At 46.8% G+C, this 27,065-nt stretch overlaps 1 protein-coding gene across 6 annotated transcripts in view; it reads left to right on the top strand.

Annotated features, from left to right (window-relative positions):
- The window catches only part of Smyd3 (SET and MYND domain containing 3), a 522,086-nt gene that overhangs the window by 462,214 nt on the left and 32,807 nt on the right, over nucleotides 1-27,065 (top strand). The window contains exon 11 of one of the 6 annotated variants that reach the window (XM_055608850.1): nucleotides 6,255-6,346. The exons of the other annotated variants lie outside the window; for them this stretch is intronic. Within the exon in view, the coding sequence (XP_055464825.1) occupies nucleotides 6,255-6,267 (13 nt within the window). The 3' untranslated portion in view covers nucleotides 6,268-6,346. Of the gene's footprint in view, nucleotides 1-6,254; nucleotides 6,347-27,065 lie in introns of those variants that run through there. 6 annotated transcript variants of the gene reach the window in all.

The following is a 27,065-nucleotide window of genomic DNA, read 5'->3' as shown; positions in this document are numbered from 1 at the left end:
TTTTGGTTTTGGTTTTGGTTTTGGTTTTGGTTTTGGTTTTGGTTTTGGTTTTGGTTTTTCAAGACAAGTAGCCTTGACTGCCTTGGAACTCACTCTGTAGATCCGCCTGCCTCTGCTTCCCGAGTGCTGGGATCAAAGGTGTGTACCACCACCGTCCAGCCCCACCCCCGTTCTATTGATTTGCACTCTAGTTTACTCAAGTTTTTGGTCTCATAAGTTTTGTTTTTCTGCCATGCAAGTCTGGGTCTATAGCTCAGTGGTAGAGCTCAGCTCCTGCCTGGCATGCAGGAAATCCTGGGATTTTCCATTCCCAGCACTGGGGAGTGTGTGTGTGGGGGTATCCCATACCAGTCTTCCTTTGATAAAAGACAGACGAATAGCTGCCCGAATTTATCTCTGCTCACCTTATCTTATAATTGAAAAGGCTCACATTCCTATAATAAGGGAGTTTCCCCCAGAGCCTCCCTATGTGAGCTGTTTGTGTGCTGGGTAGCCCTGTGCACCTGTGTTTACACGCTGCATGCCCAATGTTGTCATGTACTAGGAAAAGCATAATCCCGTGTCCTAAAAGACCTTGTCAGTAACAGAGGCAGAGCCTGGGTCTGAACAGCACTGGCGTTCCTCTTTGCTCCTGTGCTTGTGGGCTGGAATAAGGATTGCTAAGTGTGCTGCAAGGGTCTGATGAAGACGCTCGTCCCATCAGGGATCCCCAGGACTGTGAACCGAGGCTGCGTAGGATGTCTGTCATTATTTGGTTTCTACGCTTCCAGCCCAACAGCTGCCACGTGCAGCATTTCTCAGAGGTGGCCAAAGATGCTGAAGTGCACTCTTCCAGAGCCCAGGTGGGATAGGGAGGTTGGCGGGGGGCGGGGGCTGGTGTCTTAGCCCATCCCTATTCACTGCGCTCTTCCCAGCAGTTCTCATGTGACCTTGAAGGGGGGAAGGGGTTATTGTCCTGGGCCTGCCTGCCCAAGTAGAGGAAATCCCAGCATGTTTCCAAGGAATAACCACCCCATAGGACCCTGGGAAAGTCTGTCCCGCCACAGCTCAGGTACAGGAGAGGCTGGATTAATCCATTTAAATGCATCAGACAGCAGCTGTGGACCCCAGAGGTTCTGAAGAACAACTTTGGGGCAGTGAGGTTCAGGAGGTAGGATCGTGGGAGAGACTGTATCCAGTATCTTGTCCCATTGCCACCTCTGTCTGTGGTCAAAATGAACCTGCCTGGCACCAAATGGGGTTGAGGGGGTCAAGGGGGCAGGGGGGAAGCTCAGATGCAAGGAGCCTGTCCTTACCTGCACAAGAAGTCAGGACCTCACCAGTCTTCATGAATATATGCCTTTTGCTGTGATGACTGGTACCTGTGTGAGTCCTTACAATAAGGAGCCCACCAATTTGAACTTTTAAGTTAAAGTGAACCTTTCAGTGTCTCTTAAAATAGGTTCTAGAACATTATCCAAAAAGGAAAAAGACAGCTGTACCTTGCACTAGAGAAACTTGGCAAGCTCTTTGCCCCATATATTCCTTCTGATCCGATGCAATGACAAGAGTGCCGTTGATCATTGAGGAAAGCAAGAGATGACCCCAGGTCAGAGGTTGTACAGAGTGCCTGACCACAGCTCTTCACAGCTGTCAGGGAAAGACTGAGAAATGCTGGTGGCCAATGGAAGGTGGGAAGACAGGATGGCTGCTGCAGATTCCAGAAGAGGAAGATTGCATATCCAGAGTAATGAGAGACTGGAGTTAACTAACAACAGAATTCCATTATTACTGTAAGACATTCATGGCAGGAAACTAAGGACGGGGTTCATGGGGCCTATCTGTGCTACCTTGATAATAGTCTATTAATCTCAAATCATTACAAAATAAAATGCCTATCTTTAAAAGGATCATTATGTGTCCACACTATGGAGGTTGGTTTTCTGTCACATGCAGGAAGTAGTTGAAGGCAATGGAGGTCACCTGGCCTCTAAGAATCAGAAGATTTGGGCTGGCCAACAGGTGGTGTGAGGTTCCAGGAAAGCTGGACACTCCCTGTGAGGACCTCCATTTGTTATTCAGCTTCCCATCACTGGGATAAAATACCCAAGACTGTGAACTGAAATAGAGGAAAAGCTAATTTTAACTAGCGTCTTTGGAGAATACAGCGAATGGTTATGTGACCCCGTTGCTGTGGCAACATGGTATGTCATGATGTGATCATGTGGTAGAGGAGGCCTTTTCACTTTATGGCTGTAGAAAAGCAGAATATGGGGAAAGAAGGCAATATCCTTTCACAGGCATAGCCCTGGCGCCCTGAGCCCGCTAGGCTCAACCTCCTCAAAGTTCACCACATCCCACCAGTGGCACAGGCTGGTGATCACGCTGTTCACGGATGGGCTTAGGGTGATCTGATGGTCTGCACTGTAGCACTCCATCTCTAAGAGGCTATCTGTCAAGACCTCCCAGCTAACACTTAAGCAAAGTCACTAAAGCTGGATCAGCCCTTATATGGAATGCTCCAAGAGCCAAAACTTCTGTTAGAGTTCAGATAAGATGTTACCATGTGCAAAACGCAAAGCCTGTTTTCACATATAAAAATTAGGATGTCTATAATGTGATGCTCAGACTATGTTACAATATGAAACATAAATGTATATTTATTAGACTTTCTTCCCAATCCCCTAAGTTCACCTGTTATGTATATGCAACTATTCCAAAATCTGAAAATGTCCAAAATTCAAAACATATTATTCAAAGAAAATCACTAAAGACCAACTGGTGAGCAGTGAGTTTTCCTGGAGTTGATTATATTAAGTATAGGTGAGAGGTTACAGAAGTAGAAACGACTTGAAGACAGCTGCGTCACCACAAGCCCACTGAAACATGGTGATCAGTCTCATGAAAGCTGGAACTCTGGAGGACACTGCACAATTTACAATAGCTTGGAAGGTATCTCTCCCAGGCAGATGATGTGGTCTGAGGTTCATTGTGTAGTTCTAAGTCTAAGAATGACTCTCAGCAGTCCTTATTGCTTAAATGTATTTGCTGAGGGAGCGGCCTAGTGAATCCTGTCAGTTTCAGGAACTTCCTGAAGACTGTGTTGTGTACTTCCTGAGCTTGATGAGTTTGCCTGCAGGATGGGAAGTTTTACCTCTTTTTAGAACATCCTGTGTCCTAATCAGGAGCTTCCCTCTGAGATGGAGGATTTTCCTCTCAGAGAAAATAGCAATACATCATCCCTCAATTCAGACATGTAATTAAAAATTAAAATAAAACTATATTCTTGTAACCAGTTGCTCAGTCCTGCTATCCTCACCAAAAAAGATGGCTTTGCTATTGCAGACACAAGGAGCTTACAGTTGAGATTTCTTAGAATCTTGAAAATGAGGCAGGAATGGAGCCCATTTTACTATCGTGAACTGCACATGGAAGCCGGGGTTCCACAGATCACACTTTGGGGAAGGGTATCCCATTCCGTTTGCCAGAGTGTGGCTTTTCAACCTGAATGCTTCTAAGAGTACAGCTGTTAGGTCTGAACAGCTGTTGGGTGGAACAGCTGGGCTTGGTGGAGTTTTTGACTGTGCAGTTGTTTCTGTGTATGAGCCCTCTAAAGTGTGCCTTCAAGTGATTCCTGAACCAAAGGCCGGGTTAGACATGACAGATCCCATTAAGACCACATGTGGGAAGGGTCCCCAGACTTGTCACTCTTTCGTTAGAAAGTGAGGCTGAAAAGTAGGGAGGTGGGTGTGCTGGGCCTCCCTCTGCTATGAGGTACCCCTCTAGGAACCTGGTACCTGTCACCAACAGAAGAAACAAGACCCTCTTCGCACATTGTCTGGACAAATCTGGCAAAGATTCCAGTTCAAAGCTCCCTTATTGTGAGCCCTGTCTCACCATATGCCTGTGGCTACCTGCTGTGGCCCTCCGCAGCCTCAACACCATTTCAGCCATAGCCAGTTTGATGATTGCCCGCAGAGGCTCGGTTGGTGATGTTTCCGGCCCCCTGGCGAATGATGAGTTAAACTGTCACTTCAGCGGTTGCTCTCAGAGGGGCTCTATTAATGCCACTCCCTGCTCCAGACTTGACCTTCAGTCACCGGAAAGCAAGAAAACATTGGAAACAACGTCAACTAAATGAAAAATAGTCTGCCGAGGACTCAGTCTAAACGTCGCCACCTTTGTATGAGCGATGCAGGGAAGTGGGCTGCCTGGCAGGTACATTTCTAGCTGATGGAAATTTTAGGCTGTTAATGGCCCTTCTGGGACAAGGCTGTGAGGGCAGAGCTGGCTCCTATTGTGGCAGAGTAACTAATGAGAGAGAAATTACTCAAGCCAGTGCCTAGAATAGTAGAATCCGGGAAGACTGATAGCACTGACCAGACACCCTGACGAAAAGCGAGCTCCTTCCCATGGCGCAGATGAGGAAAGCCACTTAATTTCTTGCTGTACACGTCATAGCTAGCCTTCCATCACTGTGAGCACAAAACCCACATCTTAGCTAATACACCATTTGGGCTCCTTGGTATAATTTCCATTGTGAAGGGCAATCATATATCAGCCCCGGCACTCTTTCATGCAGTGTAGTTTCAGAGTTCATGCATGTTGTGACATGTATCAGTAGTTTCTATTGCCAAAGCATGTATAAGGTAGCAGGCCGTCACTGTAGGAAAACAGTAACTGAGGGAGGGCTGGCCCTCTTCTAATGTGGAGCATGTCATTCACACAGATGTTGTGAGGAGCTAGGCTTCTGAACTTCAAGTGTTGTTTCCTTGGGACAAGCTCATTCGGTTAAGAGGCCTGTGGAGTGGGTGAGGTTATCGATGCTGCTGTGTGTGATGAGATACAATGGAGGTTTGTGATGGAGGAGAAGCCAGACCTGGGGCTGGTGCTGAGAGGCTGCCCACCAAGCCAAGCACGAACATCTTGCTCTAAATGCAACTTCTGAAATGCAGTACTGGCATCGCCAGAGGGAAAGAAGAAGGAAATACCTGCCTGCATACTTTAGATCTTGAATGCCCCTCCCCACGTCACCAGCCCGGAGCTGTGTTGGAAGGCTGTGTATCCTTTAACAAATGGGGTCTAGTGGAAGAAGTTAGATCGTTCGTGTTGATGAGACTATGAACTGAAACCTCCAAAACTGGGAGCCAAAATAAACATTTTCTCTTACTGAGTTGTTTTTCCCGGGTGTTTTGTCTTCTGGTTTAGAAGAGTGTTCTGGTTATCAAAAGAGATGCCATTGAACCTCTGTGTAGCTCCTGTCACTCTGTTGAATTATTGGTGGTTGTGTATTATTTGGGGGGAAAATGTTCTATCTAAGCGTCCTGTTTGGTATTATGATCTGGGCAGGGTTTGTTGATCATTCTCTATGAAAAATCATTTGGTCCAGAAAGTTCCTCAGAGCATCCTTCTTTATAGATTGGTGGAAGATAAACAAGTTGTGGCATTTGCTTCACCAACTCATAGCCATGAAAGTCATTTTTCTCTAGCACTCAGCATGTTTTCCTAGTAGACTATGCATTTTGACAGTTTTATTGAGAGGTAATTCATATACCATATAATTTAACCACTTTTAGTGCACAACTCAGTGGGTTATGATGTATTTACAAAGTGCTGAAATCATCTCTACAATTTTAGAATATTTCCATAACTTCTAAGCAAACTCATACTCATTAGCTACATACTAATTAGCTATTACTTTCCATCACTGAATAACCAATAATCTACTTTTTGTTTGCCTAGATTTTTCTTTTACAGATATTTTATATAAATTTACTAGTACACTACGTAAAATTTGGACTAAACTCTTTCATACAGCACATTTTTAAAGTTCATTCATGTTGTGACATATATCAGTACTCTGTATTGCCAAGTTATATACCATTTTACAGGTATATCACATTTTATTTATCCATATAGTGAATGATGGTCATTTGGGTTCTTTTCCATTTTTGGCAAAGAATAGTATTGCTATGAAGTTTGTGCTTAAGTTCTTGGAGGGAAATATGCTTGGTTGTTCTTGGATGTGTATTTAGGAGTAAACTATTTGATCACCTGGTAACTTCTGTTTAGCATTAGAGAACGGCTAAGCTGTTCTAAAAGTGTGCATACAATGTTACGTTTCCATCAATAACATGTGGCATTTATAATTGCTCTATACCCTCACTTCCACTTTCTATTTTTGTTGGGGTATTGTATGCCTGTCACTGTGCTTGTGTGTGTGGAAGTCTGAGGTCAACCTTATGGGTTTTTCTCCATCTTATATTTTGAGACAGAGTCTCTGCCTGAACATGGAGCTCACTAACTAGTTGGGCTGGCTAGAGAGCAAGCTTGGATTGCCAGACCCCCTCACCTCCAGCGTACAGATGCACGCCACCATGCCTGAGGACAGGACATCTGAACTTAGAGCCTGCCTTTACCTGTCTTGATTCTAACCATCCCTCTGGGAATGCAGCAGCATCATTTTGGGATCTTCATCTGCTTCTTCCAGTTGGATGATGCTACCAACATTTATTCATGCTTGGTGGCCACTTGTATTTGTTCTTTAGGGAAATGTCTATTCTGATCCTTGGCCCATAGTTTAATTGCATTGTTTGTCTTGCGTTATCGAGTTGTAATGGTTCTTACTTTATGTTATTGACTTATTGATTTTTGAGACAAGGTCTTACTTTGTAGCCCAGACTGGCAGTCTTCCTGCCTTGATTCCGTGAATGCTGGGATTACAGACGTGCATCATATGCCTGGCTTAATAATTCTTTGTGTATTTTGAAGACAAGTCTTTTACCATGTATATGACCTGCAAGTATTTTCTCTCATTCTGTGGGTTATTACTTTTTCCTTTCTGAAAGTATATTTTAAATTTTTTAACGATATCAAATTTATGTGGTTTGTTATTGTTGTTGCTTTTGGCACCAAATCTAAGAAACTATCAGCACAAAGACACCAAGATCCACTTGTGGTTTTGCTCTGCCATTTAGTTCTTTGACCCATTTTGTGTCAATCTGTGTGTATAAAGTGTGGATAGGCCAGCCCCTTTCTATGTGGATACGAAATTGTGATACCTCACCTTTTTAAAGAGGGAAAGGCAGGCACCTCTGCTTTGCAGTCACTCTGGTTGGCAGGACCACACCCTTCTACACAGCTGCACTCTGTATCTGGGACTAGGTTCCATGAGAGTACAGCGGCTATTGTCACATCCATCTTTGAAGTCAGGCTAACTGGTATCCTCCATTCTCCCAACCCAACTGAGCATATCCATGCTGATCTGCTATTAAGAATGTGGAGTCCTGAGAGCTTCCCTCCCCATTTACTAGCATAGTAACCTTAGGGGGGTGCTTAGCTTCCCTGGGTATTCTTTTCTCGTCTTAATGATAAATGCTTTGCAAAGTCTTTGAGGAGTAAATGAGATGTAAACAACTTGCACAGTGTTGGAGCCTGAAGCCTAGCAGGTATTCCGTAAGTGACAACTGTCGTTATTCTCTTGACACTCCCTAACTTGCCTTGCCTCTGAGCCAGTTGCCTCATCCTTGGAATACAAACTTTAACAGAGCAAGAATGTCCCTGGCTTTGTTTAATCCTATGCCCATTGGGCCTAGAATAGTGCTCAATACACATGAAACTTTCAGTACTTAGGTCTAATGATAAGGATAAACTTTTTCTTTTAAAGCAGTGTATTCAGACATCTGTGGTGGCCCCAGTGGGAAATACTGACGAGATGGAGGCAGGAAGGTCAGGAATTTGAGGTTAGCCTGGGCTATACCATATGCATACATATTAATCATTCTGAAAGCTGTGAGACATTACGGAAATAACTTCCTTTGTTTTTAGGGGAGATGTGGGTTGCCGTAACAAGACAGCAAACCTGCAAATGAGGTGAATATATGTTCTCTGGAAGGTGCGATTTCATTTTCAAAATCCTAAAGAACCAGTGATCCTTTAATAAAGTTAATTTATTAAAGAATTTTGAGGTCATAAAAAGTTAATGCCCTTCTCTAGGCTTTCACACTTTCCTGGGGAGAGAACAGCCTTCTCCACGACCCTCCTTCAGAGTGACTGTTTTGAGGCCGGAAGGGGGAAGGGAGAGACACACAGAGGATACCTGCCTTACAGTTGTTTAATATCTGGGTAAGGAGCGAGAATTTGCTCCACTCTCTAGTCATGTCTTTCTGTTCAGTATTCCTATTCATCTTTTCTCCACTATAGGAGTAAAAAGTTAGTACATTCAGACTGCCTTAAAATGAACGAATATAGATCTTAACCCCTCTTTATTGTGTCTGCCTGCTCAGGGCCTTAGCTCACACCTCTGATATTGACAAATCCTAAAGAATTCTGGGTGGGTTTCTTATAGTCGGCAGCAGGAGAGGACCAACCAGTGACAAAAGACTGGGTTCTTTGGTGGTATTCTTCATTAATTAGTTCTTGAAACCATACACGCGCCTTCATATCTTTGGCTCCATTCTAAGCTGGGAAATGTGTGTATTGAAGCCTTAGGGCCTGCCCATCTCTGAGACTGTGGCATATCCAGTCACAGGGTTAGTCAGGTGACCGCCACATCTCCAGACGCTGTCAAGACATGAGGTAGGGAGGATGGCACAGCCCCCCCCACACCCAGGAGACTTAACGCGTGGTACCACCCATGAACTTCTGTGTCCAGCCACACTCGGCCACTCAGAATGAAGGAGAGGCAGAGTTTAGGGGTGTTCGTGGGAGTCTCAGACACACCTGAAAGAAGTAAATATGGAGCTGAGCCAATGGAAATCTTGGTTGTTTGATGGTTAAGAGGTCACACACTCATGTCATGTAGAGGGAGAACAAGGCAGAGAGCCCAGACCTCTACTCAGAACTACAGCTGGTAGGCAACACAGGCGTGCTATCCAGTCTCTTGTTTTTGCCCCTGTTCTTCTCTGTAGGTCAGTCATTCCTGGGTGCTCACAGGAAGATGGCAAAGGCTAATAATGGTCAACAGGCTTATGAAAAGGCATGCAGCATTACAGAGGTCCAGCCTGCTGCACTTTGAAGCTCTGTGGCCTTGACCATGCCATGCAATTTCCCCGGGACCTGGTTTTCTCATTGGCAGATGACAGAAATGACCTTGAAAGGTTGCTATGAAGAATCACTGAGCCAGCTCAGACACAGCAGCGTGAGGCCCAGCAGTGGCTGTTTGGCCCTCGCAGTATGAAAGCTATGCCGGACCGGAGCTGAGTGGATGGAGTGATTCTGAGGAAGCAGCGAGTCTGAGGAAGCAGCCTGATGAAGCCTAGAATCTAGAGATCACCTTGAAAAGAAGGGAACCCTGCGCATGCTAGTACAGCCGGTGGACCTTGAAGACACTGTGAGGGCTTGAATCAGTCAGGCCTATAGGATAGGGGCTGTGGTTTCTGACTCATGAGCAGTCAAGTCTGAGGGATAGAAAGGGCAGGAGGTTACCGGAAACAGTCTAGAAAATCATCCCCTACTCTGTCAGTTTTGCAAGATGGAGATATTCAGGACACCCATCTCACAGCACTGAATCACCTGGAAATGGGCAGACTGAGCGTTTAAAGCCGGTAGAGTGAGCAGGATGTGTATTCTTTCATTCTTACGTAACAAACACTGAATTTAACACGATACAGAAGGCGTGCAAGGTGTCAAATTGGAACCAGAGATACAAAGAGAAGGGCAGAGGAGGCCCCTGCTTCCAGGGGGTTGAGAAATTAACAGAGCTCTTCAAGAAAGAACTGGGACATTGCTGGGACAGTGGCATAGGACAAGCCTCTGGGCTCCTACAAACTGATTTCTGTAGATGTGAGACAGGAACAATTACCCTCCATCCCTCTGCTTGTTGCAGGAATGGAAAGAAAGTGGGGTTAGAGGGGTGGGCGCTGTGAGCAGACACTTGGCAGGAAGCAGCTTAAGGGTGGAAGGGCCTGTGCTGGCTCACAGATGCAGTGAGTCTTGGAGGGGTAGGGATGGGAGCAGGAGCGTAAGGTGTCACACTGTGTCTACAGTAGGGAGGCAGCAGGCGAGGAATGTTGGCACACAGCTGGCTCCCTTTAACCTTCATGTTGAGTCAAGGGCTCTGGCCAGCATTCAGTGTGATCTTCCTTCCTCAGTAAAACCTCTCAAGAAACACTCGCAGACATGCCCCGAGGAGCGTCTCCTCAGTACCTCCGAGTCCAGTTAGGTTGAGAATGAAAGTGAACTGTCACAATCAGCAATATTTTTCTTGCCTTTACCATCAAGTCCTCTCTCAAATCAGAGGGGTTTGTAATCTCACAAAAGAGGTAAGGAAAAGATAAGGCCACAACAAACGTCATAGGGCATAAGGAAAAGCGGATTGTAGGAGGAACAGGGGTGGGCAGGGAAGGCCAAGTCTGGCCTCAGCCTGCCTTGGTGGCCCTTCCTGACTGAAGACAGAGCAGCAGGCCAGATAGAAGGGTAACCCAGAGATCTCATCCCAGTGACTTCCCAAAGCTGTCAGTCTCCTCATAGATCTGAGAGTCAGGAAGGACAGAAGGAGGACTAGAGCCACAGCCTTCCATCTGTGGAGATACTGTGCAGCTTGTTGGCAGCTCCTGTCAGATTCCAAGCACAGGAGAAATGTAGAATGGAGCTCACCCCAAAAGGACCAGCTGATACGTGCCAGCAGAGACTACCAGAACAAGGCATGTTCTCCTTTGGAAGCACGTCTGTCTGAAGGCACAGCTGGTGGGGTAGTTTTCATGGGGCCTTCCCAGGGTGGCTCTCTAGATGCCTGCTTAGCCCTGTGTGGTCTTCATTTTCACAGACAGTTCAGTTACACCGGGCTTTCTGAGGAGAGCGATGCCTTTCCTTCTCTCCATCAATACATCCAACTTGTACTGGGAGCATAAATGGTAACTCAGCTTGATCAACAGCCAACTATGGGATGCCAGGTGACTTCAAGGAAATGTCTCCACGCCAGGCTTATGCAAAGCACCATTTCTGTCTCCGTGTACTAGGCCATGTCATAGTTTCTAGAAGTAAGCAATGGGCCCTGGAGCTCCCGGACACTGCTCAAGAGCTGGCAGTGATTGCAGGGGACAGAAACTGGAAGTCCCTGAGTCCTGAGTGGAATAGGAGGCTGACCTTCCCTAGCCTTTTGGGTCCCTAAGTATAACGAGCTGAGGTCTGCTGTCACCTTGTCCATACTGCACCCTCACGTTATTTTTTTTCTGGCAGGATCCTGCTCTCCCTTGTACAGTCAGCTAGAGGAAGCATAATCTGGGAATCTTGCCACTCTGCAGTACCTGGTGTTGTGCCAGGACTTTGGATACAGTGCAGTTTTATCCTGGAGCAAATTTGGTACCAGCCCAGAGAATTCTTTCCAATTTCCTTTCTCCACTTGGCATACTTGCCATTCTGCCTGTCCTCCCATCGGAAGAAAAGAGAGCAGAAACCTGTGTCTCGCAGGCTGTCCTGGAAGGTCACCCAGCAACCGAAGTGAATGACATGATGGGGTAGAAGCTGACTAGTGAGAGCGTCTTGAATGAGCATCTGTGAAAACCATCCATATGGCTGCATTTGATAAGTCCTGCCGGGGCGCTTCACAGGGTGGGAGCTTGGCCCATGACATTGCAGGGTCGTTGGAGCATGCGTGCTCATCTTTCCCTTGCTTCTATCTTCTTTCTACCATGTGGCTCAATGGGCTTAAATGCCTAGAGCCTTTGTTGTATCTATATGTGGGTTTTGTGTGTATCTGTGAATATGTGTGCATTTCGTTGTGTGTTTGTATGTATATGTGTGTATGCTTATGTATATATGTGTATATATGTATTTGTGTGCTTTTGTGTGTATATGTGTATGTATGTTTTTTATGTGTTTTGCATTTGTGTATATTTTTGTTTGTGTGTATTTGTGTGTGTGTGTATGATAGAGAGTAAAGTAAGAAAACTAAAGTGAAGAGCAGAAAGGAAACAGAAATTGATTCTGAAGTAGTTCTTAAAAATGGTGGAAGCGTACTGTAAACTGTTTTCTGTTGCTACAACAAAATACTTGAGACTAGATAATTTATAAAAGGAAGAGGTTTCTTTGGCTTCACTGTTCTGTTCTAGGCTGGCAATCATGGCCTACCAAAGGCCTCCTGCTGCTTTATCAGGAGCCTAAGGAGGAGAAAAGCTACACACAGCCTCCCCTTATGACCACTCAAGCTCAAGGGAGGCAAGAGCCCATTCCGGAAGGTTCTCCAGGGAAGAGCCATTCTCCCTCCCCATCTTAGTGCAGAGTCTAACTCATGGATGTCTGAGGGGCACACTCAAACCCTAGCAGAGCACATGAGCGGGGCCCTCTACTGTGCTTCTCCTGAGCGTTCCCTTTTGCTCATCTCTGCCCAGCCCTGTTCCTCTGAAGCCAGAGGCCTCTGCAGTATATGTTCTCATCAAACTGCTGAGCTGTCGGGTCAGCTCCTGGCCCTGTGTGATGGCAGACAGAAGGTGCAATAATTAGGGAGGCAGAGGCCGGGCCCCCTTCACCGGCAGTGCCCACATCCTCTGCCCTGCATCTCTGTGCTGTTGGGGAAGGAGCGGGGAAGCGTCCACCAACCCCACCCCTATTATTAATGCTCACTGGGACTTGGCCCTGCACTAGTACATTTGAAGAGCGGTTTTTATGGGAAGCTTCATACACTGCACGTGCAGCACTGCCTTCGGTTGTAGGGTTAAGAGAAGCTGAGCGTGCCTAGCCCAGAGGGAGAGCAGGGTTGGACCCACAGTAGACTATGGTCAGTGGGATCACCACAGGCGATGGTTAAGGAGTCTTTGTCCTTGGCTGCAGAGGGTCCCCATAATGCAAACAATGCTGCAGAGCCACCGTGGCAGCAGTGGCAAGAGCTGAGTTCCTGGATCCCAGACCCCAGCCAAGTGGGGTCTTTCTACCCAGTGATAGAGGACATCAGTAGTAATTGGGATTGGTCGTACATGGCTCTCACAGTGGCCCAGCTGAGTGTTGCTGTTTGTCAGTCTTCAGAGTCAGATCAGGCTTAGTGGACCTAGAATTGAAAGATGGCTCCATGCCCTGGATCCTGAAATTCTGCTCCTCCCACTAAGGGGGGCTATTGTCTGGGTTGCTGTGGGGGGGACTATTAGTGGAGTTAATTCCTGGTTAGGAGAGTGGCCCTACAGCATTGCTGGCCCTTGTGACCACAGGCCTGCCATCACTTCCATGGGCAGAAGCAGTACACAGACTCAGGGCCACAGAACTGTGGGATGAAAACGCCGTACAGGGCTTCTCATCTGTTCTTAGGAGTTTTCAGTTGGGAAGAAAGGCCCATAGAGTTCAAGTGTGTGGCCTGCTGCCAAATTAGACCCATGGGCTGACTCATGGCAGAGGTAAAGCCAGGAGTAAGCTACTGAAAATGATTCTCAGCCACTTCCACGGTGACATTCGATATCCTGTCAATGGAAGGTCCATCTTGAAACAAGCCAAGCCAAGAGGCAGCAGCCTGTTCCAAGGAGCCTTGTAGGAAAACAGACCCGTGTTCAACCTGCACCTGCTGCTTCCCAGCTGAGCGATCTAAGGCAGGGTACATAACCTCCCAGAAGGGCAGTTTCCTACCTTTGTAAAATGCCGAAGACAGTCAGGTCGCCCTGATGAGTTCATCAGCAAGTGACGGGACACCACCTTGGGGCTTGTGGGTAGCACATCACAGAATATCTAACGTTTAAGGCAGTGTTTATTAGTCTCTAGTGCTAAGAAATGTGCACACACTCTTCACTGACTTTTGTTTGAAAAAAAAAAAAAGCTTTCTCCAAATGCAAGGTGTGTTGTGTGTCTGGTAGAGAGAGAGGCCAGAAATGTCAACTGGGTTTGAAAAGGCAACAGCCACATTATATCATGAACTGCCCAGAAAACTTCTGATAATGCCTTCCCCATTCTGAAACCCTCAGCTCCTTTAAAAAAAAAAAAAAAATAGCGTTAAAAGTATAGTGTGAAGAAGCCCAAGACTTCCGGCATTTCAAATCTGTCTGGGAGTGCAGATACTAAAAGCATAACAGATATTTAATGGAATCTGCCTTTTTGATGATAATTACAGCATCCTGAAGCAGGGCTTTAAACACATCTGTATACGCAAACTGCTACTTGGAAATTGCTTGCTTCAAGGGGGCATTCAGTATCTCGCCCAACTTTCAAGTTAGATAACTACTGTTTAAATTGATGGCAGGTGTTTGATCTATAAATAAGAGCTGTGCTTTGCACCGTGGAGCTCTGTTTACCTGCTGCAGTGTTCATTTGCAACACCCCAGGAACTGGAAAGGCCAGAGGCACACGCATCAGTGGCACCCAGAAGGTGGCGGCTGAGATGAGGCTTCCACACCTCCGAATTCTGGGAAGAACCCGTTCTTTTGCAGAGGAGAGGCTCTGTTGGACTGGAAGGTGAGACAGTGAGCCAGAGGAGAGGTTCGAAGGTCACATGGAAGGATAATGTGCTGTAGGGAGATGCCACCCAACAGCCCCAGTAGCCACTGAAGAAGGTCTTCCCTAGGGGCTGGGAAGACAGCTCAGTTGGATGGAGGCTTTTGCCACCCAAACATCAAAGCTTGAGTTCAGTCCACAGAATCCACATAAAAGCTGAATACAGTGGCACATGCCTATAATGCCAGTCCTGGGGAAGCAGAGGCAGGAGGATCCCTGGAGTTTATTGGCCATCTGGTGCAGCCAAAATGGCTAGCTCCAGGTTGAGTGAGAGACCCTGTCTTGAGGAAGACAGCTGATGCCAGCCTCTGACACACACACACACACACACACACACATACACATGCACATCTGCCATAGTTGTTTTGTTTTTGTTGTCCTTTTTCCTCTTCCTCCACTTCCTTCCTCTTCTTCCTCACCTTAGCATGCGCTTCCTGGTCTCTAGGGCCACCTGGCTTTAGCAATCTCAGTTCCTTGAGTATGTTACCAGCAGGTTTCAGTTTTCCCTGGAGGAGTGTTTTCAAAGCTGGCCCTTTCCCCACGACTCCTAGATCACTTCTGGTGTTCAAAGTACAGTATTTTAATGCTGATGTGGGCCTTATAGAGCCGGGACATGTACACTTTCCATATTTCTCACGCATAAAACTACATCCCCGGGCCCTCACCTCAAAGCAGAGAGACAGCAACAGCTCCTTCGGAGAGATGCTGGCTTCCAGGCTCACTCCCTGTTCTGTCTTGGAAGCAGAGGCCATGGTGACGATGGCCCCACTAGGTAACACTGTACTATAAGACTGGCGCTTCCCGACTGTTCACAGCTTGTGGTCTTGTCAGTACCTGTCCCATCTCTGCAGAGATCCTTCCTCATCTTGAGAGAATGTGAGCTCCGGGGGCAAATCGTGACCCCAGAGCTGTGTGATGAAGAGAGTCAGCCACTGGGAATGAATACCATGCCGACGGTCCTACACAGTCACAAATAAGAACTCACTGAGTACATGGAGAAACCTTTGCCCTTCCCACTGCCCCGCCCACCCCCTGCCGAGTCTTCACAGAGGAGCATAGCTCCGGGACAACCACTGTGCTGGTTTGGGGTCCCATCCTCAACATCTCCCTGCTGTTAAGGTGGTCAGGGTCTGGGCCGGGTGTTTTCAGGTTCTTGATGTCTTTCTTTTTTGAAATAAAGATGCACACAGATTGCCAAGTACAAAGATCCCTTATTACAAGCAAAGCAGTGTTACAGATGGGAAAGACAGACACTGTCAACAGCGACAGTGAGCCGCAGGAGTGAAGACCTGAGAGCCCTGACCATTGTTTGGGCCTCACTTTTATGGGGTTCAACAGAAGGAGAAATTTGTTTGCTGAGCGATTGAGTGAGGGCAGTTCTTTTATTGTGATCGACAAGAGCGGATTATGTAATCTTTGCTTACTGAATATGCCCCTCCCCTTAGTGTGATTGATTTTAATCTTAGGTATGCCCAACTATGCATAGGCGTAAGAGGGCAAACAGAGGAGTCTCCACAAGTTCACTCAGAGGACACAGTTTGGCTAGGCTGAATTGCCTCGTTATCCATAGTCCCCAGTTTGCGTTCCAGGATGTGTTTGAACATTATTAGTGGATTGGTAGGAGGAGTAACTGTGTTTCCGTTGTTTAAAGTAGGTGTGTGTGTAGCCTGCAGACGGTGGCCCCAGGCTGCTAACTTGTTGCTAGGTTCATGTGGAGAGGTGACTGTGTCCAGCCCAAATCAAGAGTCCTGGGTGGCTACGCTACCCTCTGCTTCCCTGCCTCTCTGCTGCTACAAGCTTCAGCCCCTTCCCTGGTAATTTGAGACAATAACTCCCAATATCGCTCCCTTTTTCTCTTACCTGCGCCTTGTTTTTTTGTTTTTGACTGTGGAACTAGCTGCCTGCCCCCTTAAATCAGCAGCAGGTACCCTGAGAAGGGCAGCCGGCATAGAAAGTTAGACCTCTCCCCTTCTACTCTACAACCTCATGATGAAGAAAGGGCCTTTGCAAGCCTTTTACAGGTTGTCCCTCCAAGCTGGGGTAGAAATCATTGGTCCCTGAGACCAATGGATGTAGATCTCCAAAAACTAAACACAACAGCTAGAGTCACCTGGGAGGAGGCAACTTCAGCTGAGCAAGTGCCTTCATCAGATTTGCCTATCGGCGATGCTGTGGGGGCATCTTCTTCATTGATGATCAGTGTGGGAGGGCCAGGCCCACAGTGGGCAGTGCCATCCCCAGGCAAGCGATCCTGGATTATCTGAGAAAGAGCAGACTGAGCAAGCCAGGAGGACCATGCCAGTAAGCAGCACTCCTCCGTGATCTCTGCTTCCGGTCCTGCTTCAGGTTCCTGCCCTGACTTCCCTTGACAATGGACTGTGATGGGATGTGTAAGCTACATAAATACTTTCCTCCCCAAGTTGCTTTTGGTCATGTGTCTTTATCACAGCAACAGAAACCAAAGCAAGGCACAGCATGAGTGTCAGTGTGGAGACAGGGAGAAAGGAAAGGGTGCATGGTTGGTTGTTGTTGTTGTTGTTGTTGTTGTTCTCCTTCTTCTCTTCTTTTCCAGGCAGATGAACTTGTAATCCATTTACCACGTGATCACTACTAGCAAGATCCACACGTACAGTATGTTTGAGAGTAGCGAGCAGCATGCACCAGGGCCAGTCGAGTCCCAAATTACCTGAAGACCACAGAAAAGCTTCAATTTGTTTCCAGACTGGCTTTCAAAATTATAACCTAATTATATATATAGAATTTCTATATACAAGCTATGAACTGGGGTAGGACAGTATACCCAAGAAGAGACCGGATATACTGTAGACTCAATGCAAATGCACACACACACACACACACACACACACACAGGTCAAGAACCATAGTGAAGTTAGAAGGCTCAAGCAGGGAGAACATGTTTGGCTTAGCACCCTTCGTGCTCCACACACCTGCTGCTTCCCAGGGCAGTTGGCTCTCTGACAAAGTGACAGTGTTTGAAGGCTAAAGTTATGTCCTTTGAGATCCTCATGAAACCCTGCTCATTCCTGATTTCGTTAGAGGTTTCAGTGGTCATGCTGCCCTCTTCCCTGTTTCTCTAAAACAAGTCGGAGGCACAGGCTTGTGTGTGCATGCTGAGGGTGTGCCAGTGTGTGGAGGGGCCTGTGTGGCCAGTTTCAAGTTCTGAGAAGCTAAAGAAACAAGTATGAAAGTACAGCACACTTGGGTTTATCTTGGGGGTTGGGGGGTGTGATATCCCAGCCAAGAGCCTCTATCTGTTTAATGTAGCAGAACTCAGCTGCTAGAAACCCAACTCTGTATCAGCATGTCATGGAAATGTGCAGTGTAGCTGCCTGGGAATGGCCAGTTTATTGCTGGGGGCTGTCCTGGGTTATGATCTGGAAGAATCTGAATCGCCCTTTACTTTTTTTTATTTTCTGCTCTCATTTGATTTTCGCAGTAGCAAAAGAGGAGAGCATTCCCATGAGATTCAATTATTTCCCTTCAAAATTCTCTTGGACTCATAATGACTATTAAAAATGGAAGGCACCCATATCTCATGCTATTCAGCTTAACTGGTAATTAAAGTGCAATTAAATTTTTCACGGTGTAGATTGTGTCTGTTTCCCCCCCACCCCCAGGGGAATTACAGACCGTGAGCCCTTGAGAATTATGGGATTAAGCTATAGACATTTAATAATTCAGCTTTGATCGGATGCTACCACTGATGGGTCTCTAAAAGGGAAGAGGGGGTTGTGAAGTGTTTTTTAGTTATTAATGGTGAATTTAAATTTTATTTGGTTTCTTAGAAACCATAAAATAACTACTGGGCTATGAAGGAAAGGCCATTGTGAGTGCAGTTTTGACTTGGCAGTGGTCACTGTCCCTAATACAAGCCAATAATTATCTCTCTCCTGCCAGGCCAGCTTCCCTGAGTAGTTTTGTACAATTTGGGACATTCCTGAATTGTCACCAGTGAGCAGGCATCAGCATCTGGCTGGAGTTTGGAGACAGAATTGCGCGGAACCTCTGTGGCCTTGGCCAAATGTTCGTGGCTCCCCTCTTTTCCTCTCACTCGCCTTGTTTTCCTTTGTTGGTTTAAAAATGATTTTCGGAGTGGGGTTGAGGCTTTAATTATGCTTCAACTTCTGAAAGACATTTTGCTGACCCAAAGCCAGGACCTCACCAGCTGTTCATGCCAAGGAGAGTAGCAGGACTCAGTCAGTCTGGAAACCACAGAAAGGGCCACTTCCCGCAGCCCACTAGGAGCAGGACACACTTGTCCAGCGCCGCCACCTGTGCCAACACATTCTTGGAAGGCAGAGGTCACCACAGCTTCACTGAGTGTCCCAGTCCTGACTGGTAGTGATTGCTGTCCTCAGGTACTATCCTCGGTCCTGACTCATCTCTAACTCTAGAGATACGACTGTCCGTTATCTGAATCTATTGTGAAAATCCATCTGAAGGAAGTCTCATATGAAGGGGCTGCGGTGAGGCAAGTCAGCGGAATGCTCACTGCACAAGCACGCAACCCGAGTCCAGAACCGCAGCACCACCAAGAGTCCTGGCCTGTACTCAGAACCCCAGTGATGGGTGGGCAGGGACGGGAGGATATCTGGAGCTCACTGGCCTGGGCCATCAGTGAAGGACCCTGTCTCAAAACTTAGGGTGAAAAGTGGCTGAAGGAGAAACTCTGATGTTGACCTTTGACCTCTGCACACGTGTGCACACATACCCACACAGGGCAAGAGAGAGAGACAGTGACACAGAAGGAGGGAAGGAGGGAGAGAGGGAGAGAGAGATACCATATTTCAAGTTGGCAGGGTATGAGTTTAGTGAGTGAGGACAATATGCCATGACTTACGGTGTTTATGGTACACGTTGTCATGTACAGTTACATGCTGCCACATTTTAATGGCCTGCAGCTCCACTGTGGAACTCTAGCCTAAAATGTTCCCTTCCTTCCTTCCTTCCTTCCTTCCTTCCTTCCTTCCTTCCTTCCTTCCTTCCTTCCTTCCTTCCTTCCTTCCATGAGTATTATTTTCTATGAGTAGCAAATAAGTCGAATGGCTCAAAAGGCTCCTAGTTCCCAGCATCTCCCAATGGCACAGAGTAGGCACTCGGTATGTAGATGGCTGCGGGGTGAGGGAACGCCCCGATGCATTAGATGATTCGTTTATCCTTCTGTCTCAGGTCAGTTGTTCTAAACTTGGGGCAGTACTAAGAATTTGGGAATATATGTCACGTTAAAGCTGTGGATTCATGAAGTAGCGTGCCCAGGCCTGGCTGTATTGGTCAGGAAGGACAGCAGGCACACTGTCCCCACCACTAGCTCACTAGGAGAATGGCATGGAAGAACAGCTCAGCAGTACAGTGCCGGTTTGTAGTTACTTTGATTGCCTGGAGCCATGGCTAGGGTGAATACTGAATATTGGTTTTGAAATGGTGACTGACAAATGGTAAAAAGCCAAATACTTGCTGACTCCAATTTTTCTCTTGCGGGCTCCAAAGATTTTGGCAGTAAACTGAAATCGGCCTTTATTCGTTGCCCAAAACAGATAAATTAGAAGAGCAGAATTTGTGCAGGAAGATGCGGGGCCCAACTCAGCAGGTGGCTATTGTTTCACATGTGACAAATACCTAGTGCAGTTCAGAAAAGACACCAAAGGTTGGGAAGCGCGGAGTCCTTCCCTGATAGTTTATCGGGGACCTGCAAGGACATTCTAATAAATTTAATCCTATAATAAATTTGCTCATTCAAGTCCCACTTAACCTCTTGCCTTGTGCCGTTTTGCATAGCTCTCTGGTCCTCCATTTTCTTGCCTACAGTGAGGACATACTGAGCTTCTCTTGTGTTCTGAGCACTGAGTAGCCTGCCTCTTGCCTGCTCTGTAGTAGATTGCAGCATAGTTGCTGAATCCACCAGTGGGAGACGCTCCGCTGTGCATTCCTCCTGTTTGGACAGTCTGCATAGGCCGCATATTCATGTTATTTTTTATTTTTTTATTCCTCCTCGGGCCTTGAATCTTGGAAAAGATCTCACTGTTTTTAACTACCTCTGCCTTGGCATCATGAGTTTGAAAGCCAGAGTGGAGGCCTAACCACTTGAATTTTGAGTATGACATGTGTCCTGCCGACTGTGCATTCAGTTGGACCTTTGAGTTTGCAGCATGGGAAGTTTTTGCACGGTTTGTGGCTGTTCTGTGTGTTTGTACGTATGAGGGTGTGTGGCTAAGAAGAAATCTGTCAGCTCACAGAGCAAGAAAGTTCGTGGTGTCTGGCTTCAGGACTGGCCGCACCTAGAGCTCACAAACACCCAGCAGGACACTGTCCCCCCGCACCTCTGCTGCTTCTTGACTTGGCTCCATAATTAGGCATACTGGACTTGAGATTTTTTTTTTAAACTGAAGATATGCAAGTTTGTTGTTTCCCTTCTAACTTTTTCTGTCTCTAGAAATAATTTGTTCTGCTCCTTAAGAACCTTCAGGCCTGGAACTTCCCAGAAGGGATTCCTTCATTGTCCCTTTGTTGTATAAAAATCCCTCAGCCTCCCTCCACGAGGCCAGGCTGTGCGTTTGGACTGTCACATTATTCATCTTTTCTGCCGTCATTCTGCTCACATGGAAACCTGCAGAACTCTCTCTCTACCCATCACAGGTCTCTGTGTAGCTTTTACTCTGTAAAGCTGTCGCTAGTCGGCCATTTCTGGTGACTGAATTGGCAAGTTCATGCAGCTCAGCCTAACCAGCGGGTCTGGAGTAACAGTGTTTCTCAGCAGCAGTAATTGTGTGTAGAAAACCTTGCATTCATTTTTGCATGGATGATTTTTCACGTTTTGTTGGTGGTGGCTTGTTCCTGGCCCCTCTCCTGAACCTCGGCGGGACGTGTACACAGCTGGAGGCAAATGACAGAGCGTCGGAACATATGGTAAACCATTCCTAACTGGTCCTGTGCCCAAGGTAGAGATCGTTCATGTTGCTGGTGGAGGTTCTGCATGCCAGTGTGGAATTTCACATTAAATTGGCTTCTGTGACTCCAGTAATGAGGAAGGATAGGGGTATCCAGACATTACCAAGAAGCTGGGCCGCCTGTGCCAGTGCAGTTAACAGAGGGCAGAATTTCAGAGCTGGAAAGGGCAGCCTGGAGACAGACCCCTGCTTCTCAGGTGAGACCTGAGTGCACTAGGGAATTTGCCCACAGCCAGAACTGAAGCCCGAGGCTCCTGGCCCTGGCCCATCTTCATCCCTCTCTGCCCATCATCTCCTAGAACTGCGCTGAGTGGTCAGGTACGTTCTCCTTCCTATTCATAGCTGCCTTAACGGAGCCGCATGAGAGAGTATTGGAAACTGCAGACATCTTAGTAGCCACGTGTCTGGCAGAGTCAGGGGCCAGGCTGAGGGCTACAGCCCAGAGCCCCTGACCTATGGTCCTCTGAAACATGATCACTTTTGTCTCTGGAGCAGCAATACTTCTGTCTTGGAAGATGTATGATTTTTTTTTAATCAGTATTTTAAAGACAACAATTAACTTTCTAGGCATAAGTGTATACAGTAAGATGGTTAAGATTTTCCTATCCAGGAGCTTTTTTTGTAAGTTTTTAATTCTGTTTTAAAATTAATTCATTAATTTTAAAATACGTTTTGCATGCACATATGTCTGTGCGCCATGTGTGGGCCTGGTGCCCTCAGATGCCAGAAGAGGGTTTCAGGGTCCCTAAAATTAGAAATAGAGTGGGTGTGAGCCATCATGTTGATGCTTTGAAGCACACTCAGTTTCTCTAGAACAACAGTCAGTGCCCCTAACCACTGAGCCATCTCTCCAGCCTCTATTTTTATAAATGTTTAACACAAATAATTGACTTATAATTTAGGATATCAGTGACTGGCTAGAACCTTAGGAAACTCGTAACAGTTGGCTTTTAAGGACCTTGTGAGCATTATAAACTTCTAGAATTCCTCTCTTGGAAGCACGGCCAAATCATATCTGTTTCATCCCTTAGGTCTTCTTAATTAAGGCTCATGCTGAAAGCAACTCAAGTGGTTACAAAACCGCATCACCATGGCCTAGGTTGACGGCCATGCTGACATATCCCCAGAGGCAGCTCACCAGGACAAAGCCTTCCTTTAGCCAAAGGGATTGATTGACAGGCATAGGACCTTCATGAAGGTCCCCAACTGACACTGTTATATTCTGGGAGGACATGAGTTGGTGTTACTGTTCAGTCAGCTTTTGGCTTGGGCGATTCTGTTGTGTTTTAGGTTTTATCTTTGTTTTCTTCATGTGTCATTATTTTGTTGTTTGTTGAGTAGTTTATTTGAAGCTGTGGACTCAGCTCCTCCCTTTAACTTGGTATAACAGCTTAGTCTTGGCCTGGTTATCTAAACTGAGACCTCAGAAAGTTCCCCATTCTCTTATGCTTTGTGTGAAGGAAGATACCTACTTATCACTCCTTTTATACCCCTTTGGTGTCGATTCAGGGTGACTCTGAGAACGGGCCTCATTATCCCACTTCCTGGGTGGGGAACTAGAGTTCATAGGAGGTTAGTCATTGAGGCCAGGAGCAGGTGTATGTTCTTCTGAGCTTTGTGGCCGTGCAGGTCTGACAAACACATCCTCAGTATCTTCATTCAGATAATGGTTAAAGATACTGAACAGCTCCCGGTCACACTTGGCTGCTTCAAGTGCCCCTCCAGACCCTCTTCTGGGAAGTATGGCAGCCACTGCGGTGTGATTCAATCTGTCAAACCTGATACCCCCTTTCCTGGCCTCTTTACTATTTTTTTTTTTTTTGAAAATTCTTCTACATATAAAAGCATCTGGCACATTTTAAAAGTCTAGCTATTTTAAATATTTGTAGCTGGTTCTGGTATAATGTAACTCAGCCAGGGAAAGTAAACTCCTTTATGGCTGTGTTCTTCAAACAGGACTAGTTGTTGGGTTTCTCCTCCGAAAACTTGCCTGTAAAAGCTGAACGAGATCCAGGCAGTTATGTGTGTCTCTGCACGGTAAAGCCTAGCGGTTTCTTCAACTCAGGACATTCTGTGATGAGCAAAGCATTTTCTGGGAATGACTCCACCCCCATATGCTAATGAAATTCATTCTTAACTGATTTATGAACAAGTCCCATCCTGTTCTTTTTTCTCCCTCTGGTAGGGTACCATTAAACTTTAGCCACAGTGGCCATGGACCACTCTGTCCTCAGGCATTCACCACATAGCTAATCCTGTCACGTGAGCCACAGACAATAGTGACGTAATTGCAGACTCTAGTATATAGTGACGTATTACATCAAGGAAGGAGCCCCTGCCCCTGAGATCTTCATGCAGTAGAGCCTGTAGGAGGGCTGCTGTGGCCATCACCCACCATATCCGGCCTGAGTTCATCCTCCAAAGAATGTGAAAAGGCAGGGTTTCTTATTCCAGAAAACCTCAGGATGGCAGGCTTTCTGCTGCCATGTGCAAGCAGAGGGCCTTGGAAATCATGGAGCAGAAGCACAGAAGGGCAACCGGGAAGCCATGGGGTCCCAAGCAGCTCCGTGTGCCCTGCCCTGCCCCGACCCACCCGCCGACTTCAATGTGGTAGGATCGTGTTACCCGCATTTCCCAATGACCTTGTTGGCCAGTCATATCCCAAGGCTGCAGAGAATCTCCTGTGCTTCCTTCCTCTCCCTGTGGGCTACTCCTCGGGAACCTGCCCGGTCCCTGTCTGCTTCATTCCTTGGGACTCCTCTCTGACCGTTAGCTTCACTGGAACACGGTGCTGAGAGTGAAGTGAACTGGTCTTGGCTGGCAGGCATCTGTCTCTCTGCCTGTGGCCTGTGGGAAGGGCGCTCCTTTAGAACATGCACAGAGGAGAGATAGGAAGGAAACAGTCAGGGCAGGTGGTTCAGAGCGAGGCTGGCCAGGCAGGTCCCGCCTCAGGTGGAAGCCGCACGGCAGTCTGCTTGGGGATTTGGTAGGACTCAGGGTGGTATAGTGCTCCAGCCCACAGCCCTAGGCTCTCCGGTGAGCTGCTGGCCGATTGACAGATGGCAGGGAGAAACTCATCTAGGGCAGGACAGACAGAGCCTCCTCTGTCACCATCTGAGGCCAAAGTATATTCATAGGATTAAGGTTCCAACACAGAATGTGTTCATTTACAGAATCTTGTTCTTCACTTAGTTGCTTTCCAGACTCTCTGCATTCAAAAGTACCAAACTCCCATTTTACTGGAAAGGGGAGGCGAGGGGCTTCTAGACTGAAGCTTTCTCCTCTGTGTTGAGTGCAGAGGAAGCTGCTCAGTGCAGCTAAGCTGCAGTCTGAGCTTCCTAAAGTCACTGACCCCAACCTCTGGGTCAGGGCAAGAAGAAACCTGGGGGCCACCACATTCACCTTCAGTCAGCTGGATGTCAGAGTCCTCTGGAGTCTCCTGGATTTCCAAATAGCCAATAACAGCTGCTAGTTACATATTTCTTTAAGTAGGAATTCTTCCACTTTCTAGACTAACTCACTTCCCCTGAGAAATGTTTGGCGTTTATGCCTTGTCAACAAAGCTTTTCAAACTTCTGTGCACCAGTCTGCAAATCCGAGCCCATAGATGCAGAGGTCACGACAGACAGGAGCGAGTGGAGCTTCGGACACTCACGGCAGGATGCTGAAGTCAGTCTAGATCTCACCGAATTTGAATCTGTGGTAACTTCCAGAAGGCTGGGACTCATGATCACATTCCTAGTGTCTTCAGATAGAAAATATATATATATTTCCTAAGGAAACGATAAATATGTAGGAAATGGCAGAGGAAATCTAGTCGGTTCCTGCTGTTCCTCCAGCACGCCGCCCCAGTTTAATACAGTTCATCAGAGACAGCCCCTTGCCGTGTGTCAGTGCCGTGTGTCAGAGCTTCCGGTTGGCAGTGCTGTCAGCTCTGTGCTGCCATGCAGGCTCAGAGAATCCAGAACTTCACGTCGCCTCCATCCGGCTGTTTCCACATCTTAGTCCTGTTTAGTAAATCTGTATTGCGTTTTATTTTCTTTTTTTTTAAGTATATATATTTATTTTATTTTTCTTATTAGTTACATTTTGTTAACTCTGTATCCCAGCTGTGTCCCACTCCCTCATTCCCTCCCAATTCCACCCTCCCTCCCTCATCTCCTCCCTGCTCCTTTCCAAGTCCACTGATAGGGGAGGAGCTCCTCCCCTTTCATCTGACCCTGTTTTATCAGGTATCTTCAGGACTGGCTGCAAAGTCCTCCTCTGTGGCCTAACAGGACTGCTCCTCCCTTGGGGGGTGGGGAGGTCAAAGAGCCTGCCATTGAGTTCTTGTCAGAAATAGTCCCTGTTCCCCTTACTATGGGAAACCAATTGGTTACTGAGCTACCACAGGCTACATCCAAGCAGAGGTTCTAGGTTATATCCATACATGGTCCTTGGTTGAGTGTCAGTCTCAGAAAAGACCCTGTGCCCAGATATATTTGCGTTTTATTTTCAGCAAAGTGTTGGAATGAAAGGAACTTTGTAATCCCTTCATCTGAGTCCTGAGAAACCCAACATCCCATCCTGAGAAGTATGCCTGCTCTCCCCCTGTGGCATGCGTGGATACTCTTAACCTTCATATCTGTGCCTTAACTTTAATGTCCTTGATGTGTAGGGTGTTTCAATAGGATGGAGGCGTAAACCGTATCTGCGCTTTATTGGGATATTGTGATTGTTTGGAATGTGGTCAGAAGAAAACTGACCAGCTGTGTAGAGGTGGAGCCACTAAGATGGAGTGAGCAGAAAATGAGTTTGTGAGGTAATGGTATGTCAGCTGAAAGGGAATGGCTTCGAGGAGGGTTTAGGGAGTTCCTCCTCCTCTCCAGACATGGTGTGGTTCTGAAGCAAAGAAGTCTGGGTGGACCACGGAACTGAGACGTGCTAGAGCCAGAGCTTGGCACATGTGGGCTGAAGGATGAGTTACAAAGTGGTCAGGGGAACTTCTCAGCCACGGCACAATTAGAGCATGCTTCAAGTAGAGGCATGGCAAGTGGAAGGACATAGCCAGACCCTCTGGCAGGGTGAACATCCAGCTGAGAAGAAGAAGAGAAATGTGAAGCAGGGCTGGGGCTAACACCGAGGCTGCCTGGCACTGTGCAACAAGAGTTCGATTGCCGGCACCCGGCTTCTGACATGTACCAGTTACTCTCTGTGCACTCTGTGAACGGGATGTAAGCAGCCGCCCTCACCTATATCAGGAAGTGCTGGCCCCGAAACGATGGCTCCCATGAAGCCTGCGTGTCCTTGGGGTGCAGGATCCAGATGTGGGCTGAGCATCAAGATGTGGGCTGATCTAGGCCAAAGACAAGCTGCCTTCTACCTGAGTGACAGATCTCCATTCATGTCATTGAGAGTAGGGTGCCTGGTGAGCACTGGAGATTCATGACGAGAAAAAGAGCATCAAGAACGACAGAACAACAAACAGCAGCCAATTCATTCCATGTAGAAACGAGACAGTAGACTAAAAGAGAAGCAGAACCTCTGGAGTAGGCAAACAAATAAAACGAGAATGGGAGAATTGAATAGAACCAGTTAGAAATCTGAAACCTAGTCAACGGAATAAAGCGAAACAATGAATTTATATATTGAATTAATATATTAATATATATAATAATATATAATATATATTCCTCAGTTAATATATATATTAACTGAGGAATTTACTTGGGCAGA

The sequence above is a fragment of the Psammomys obesus genome, unplaced genomic scaffold (assembly GCF_907164565.1).
Source record: "Psammomys obesus unplaced genomic scaffold, mPsaObe1.curated_primary_1811, whole genome shotgun sequence".
NCBI lineage: Eukaryota > Metazoa > Chordata > Mammalia > Rodentia > Muridae > Psammomys > Psammomys obesus.
This window is presented reverse-complemented; position numbering and strand designations above follow the sequence as displayed.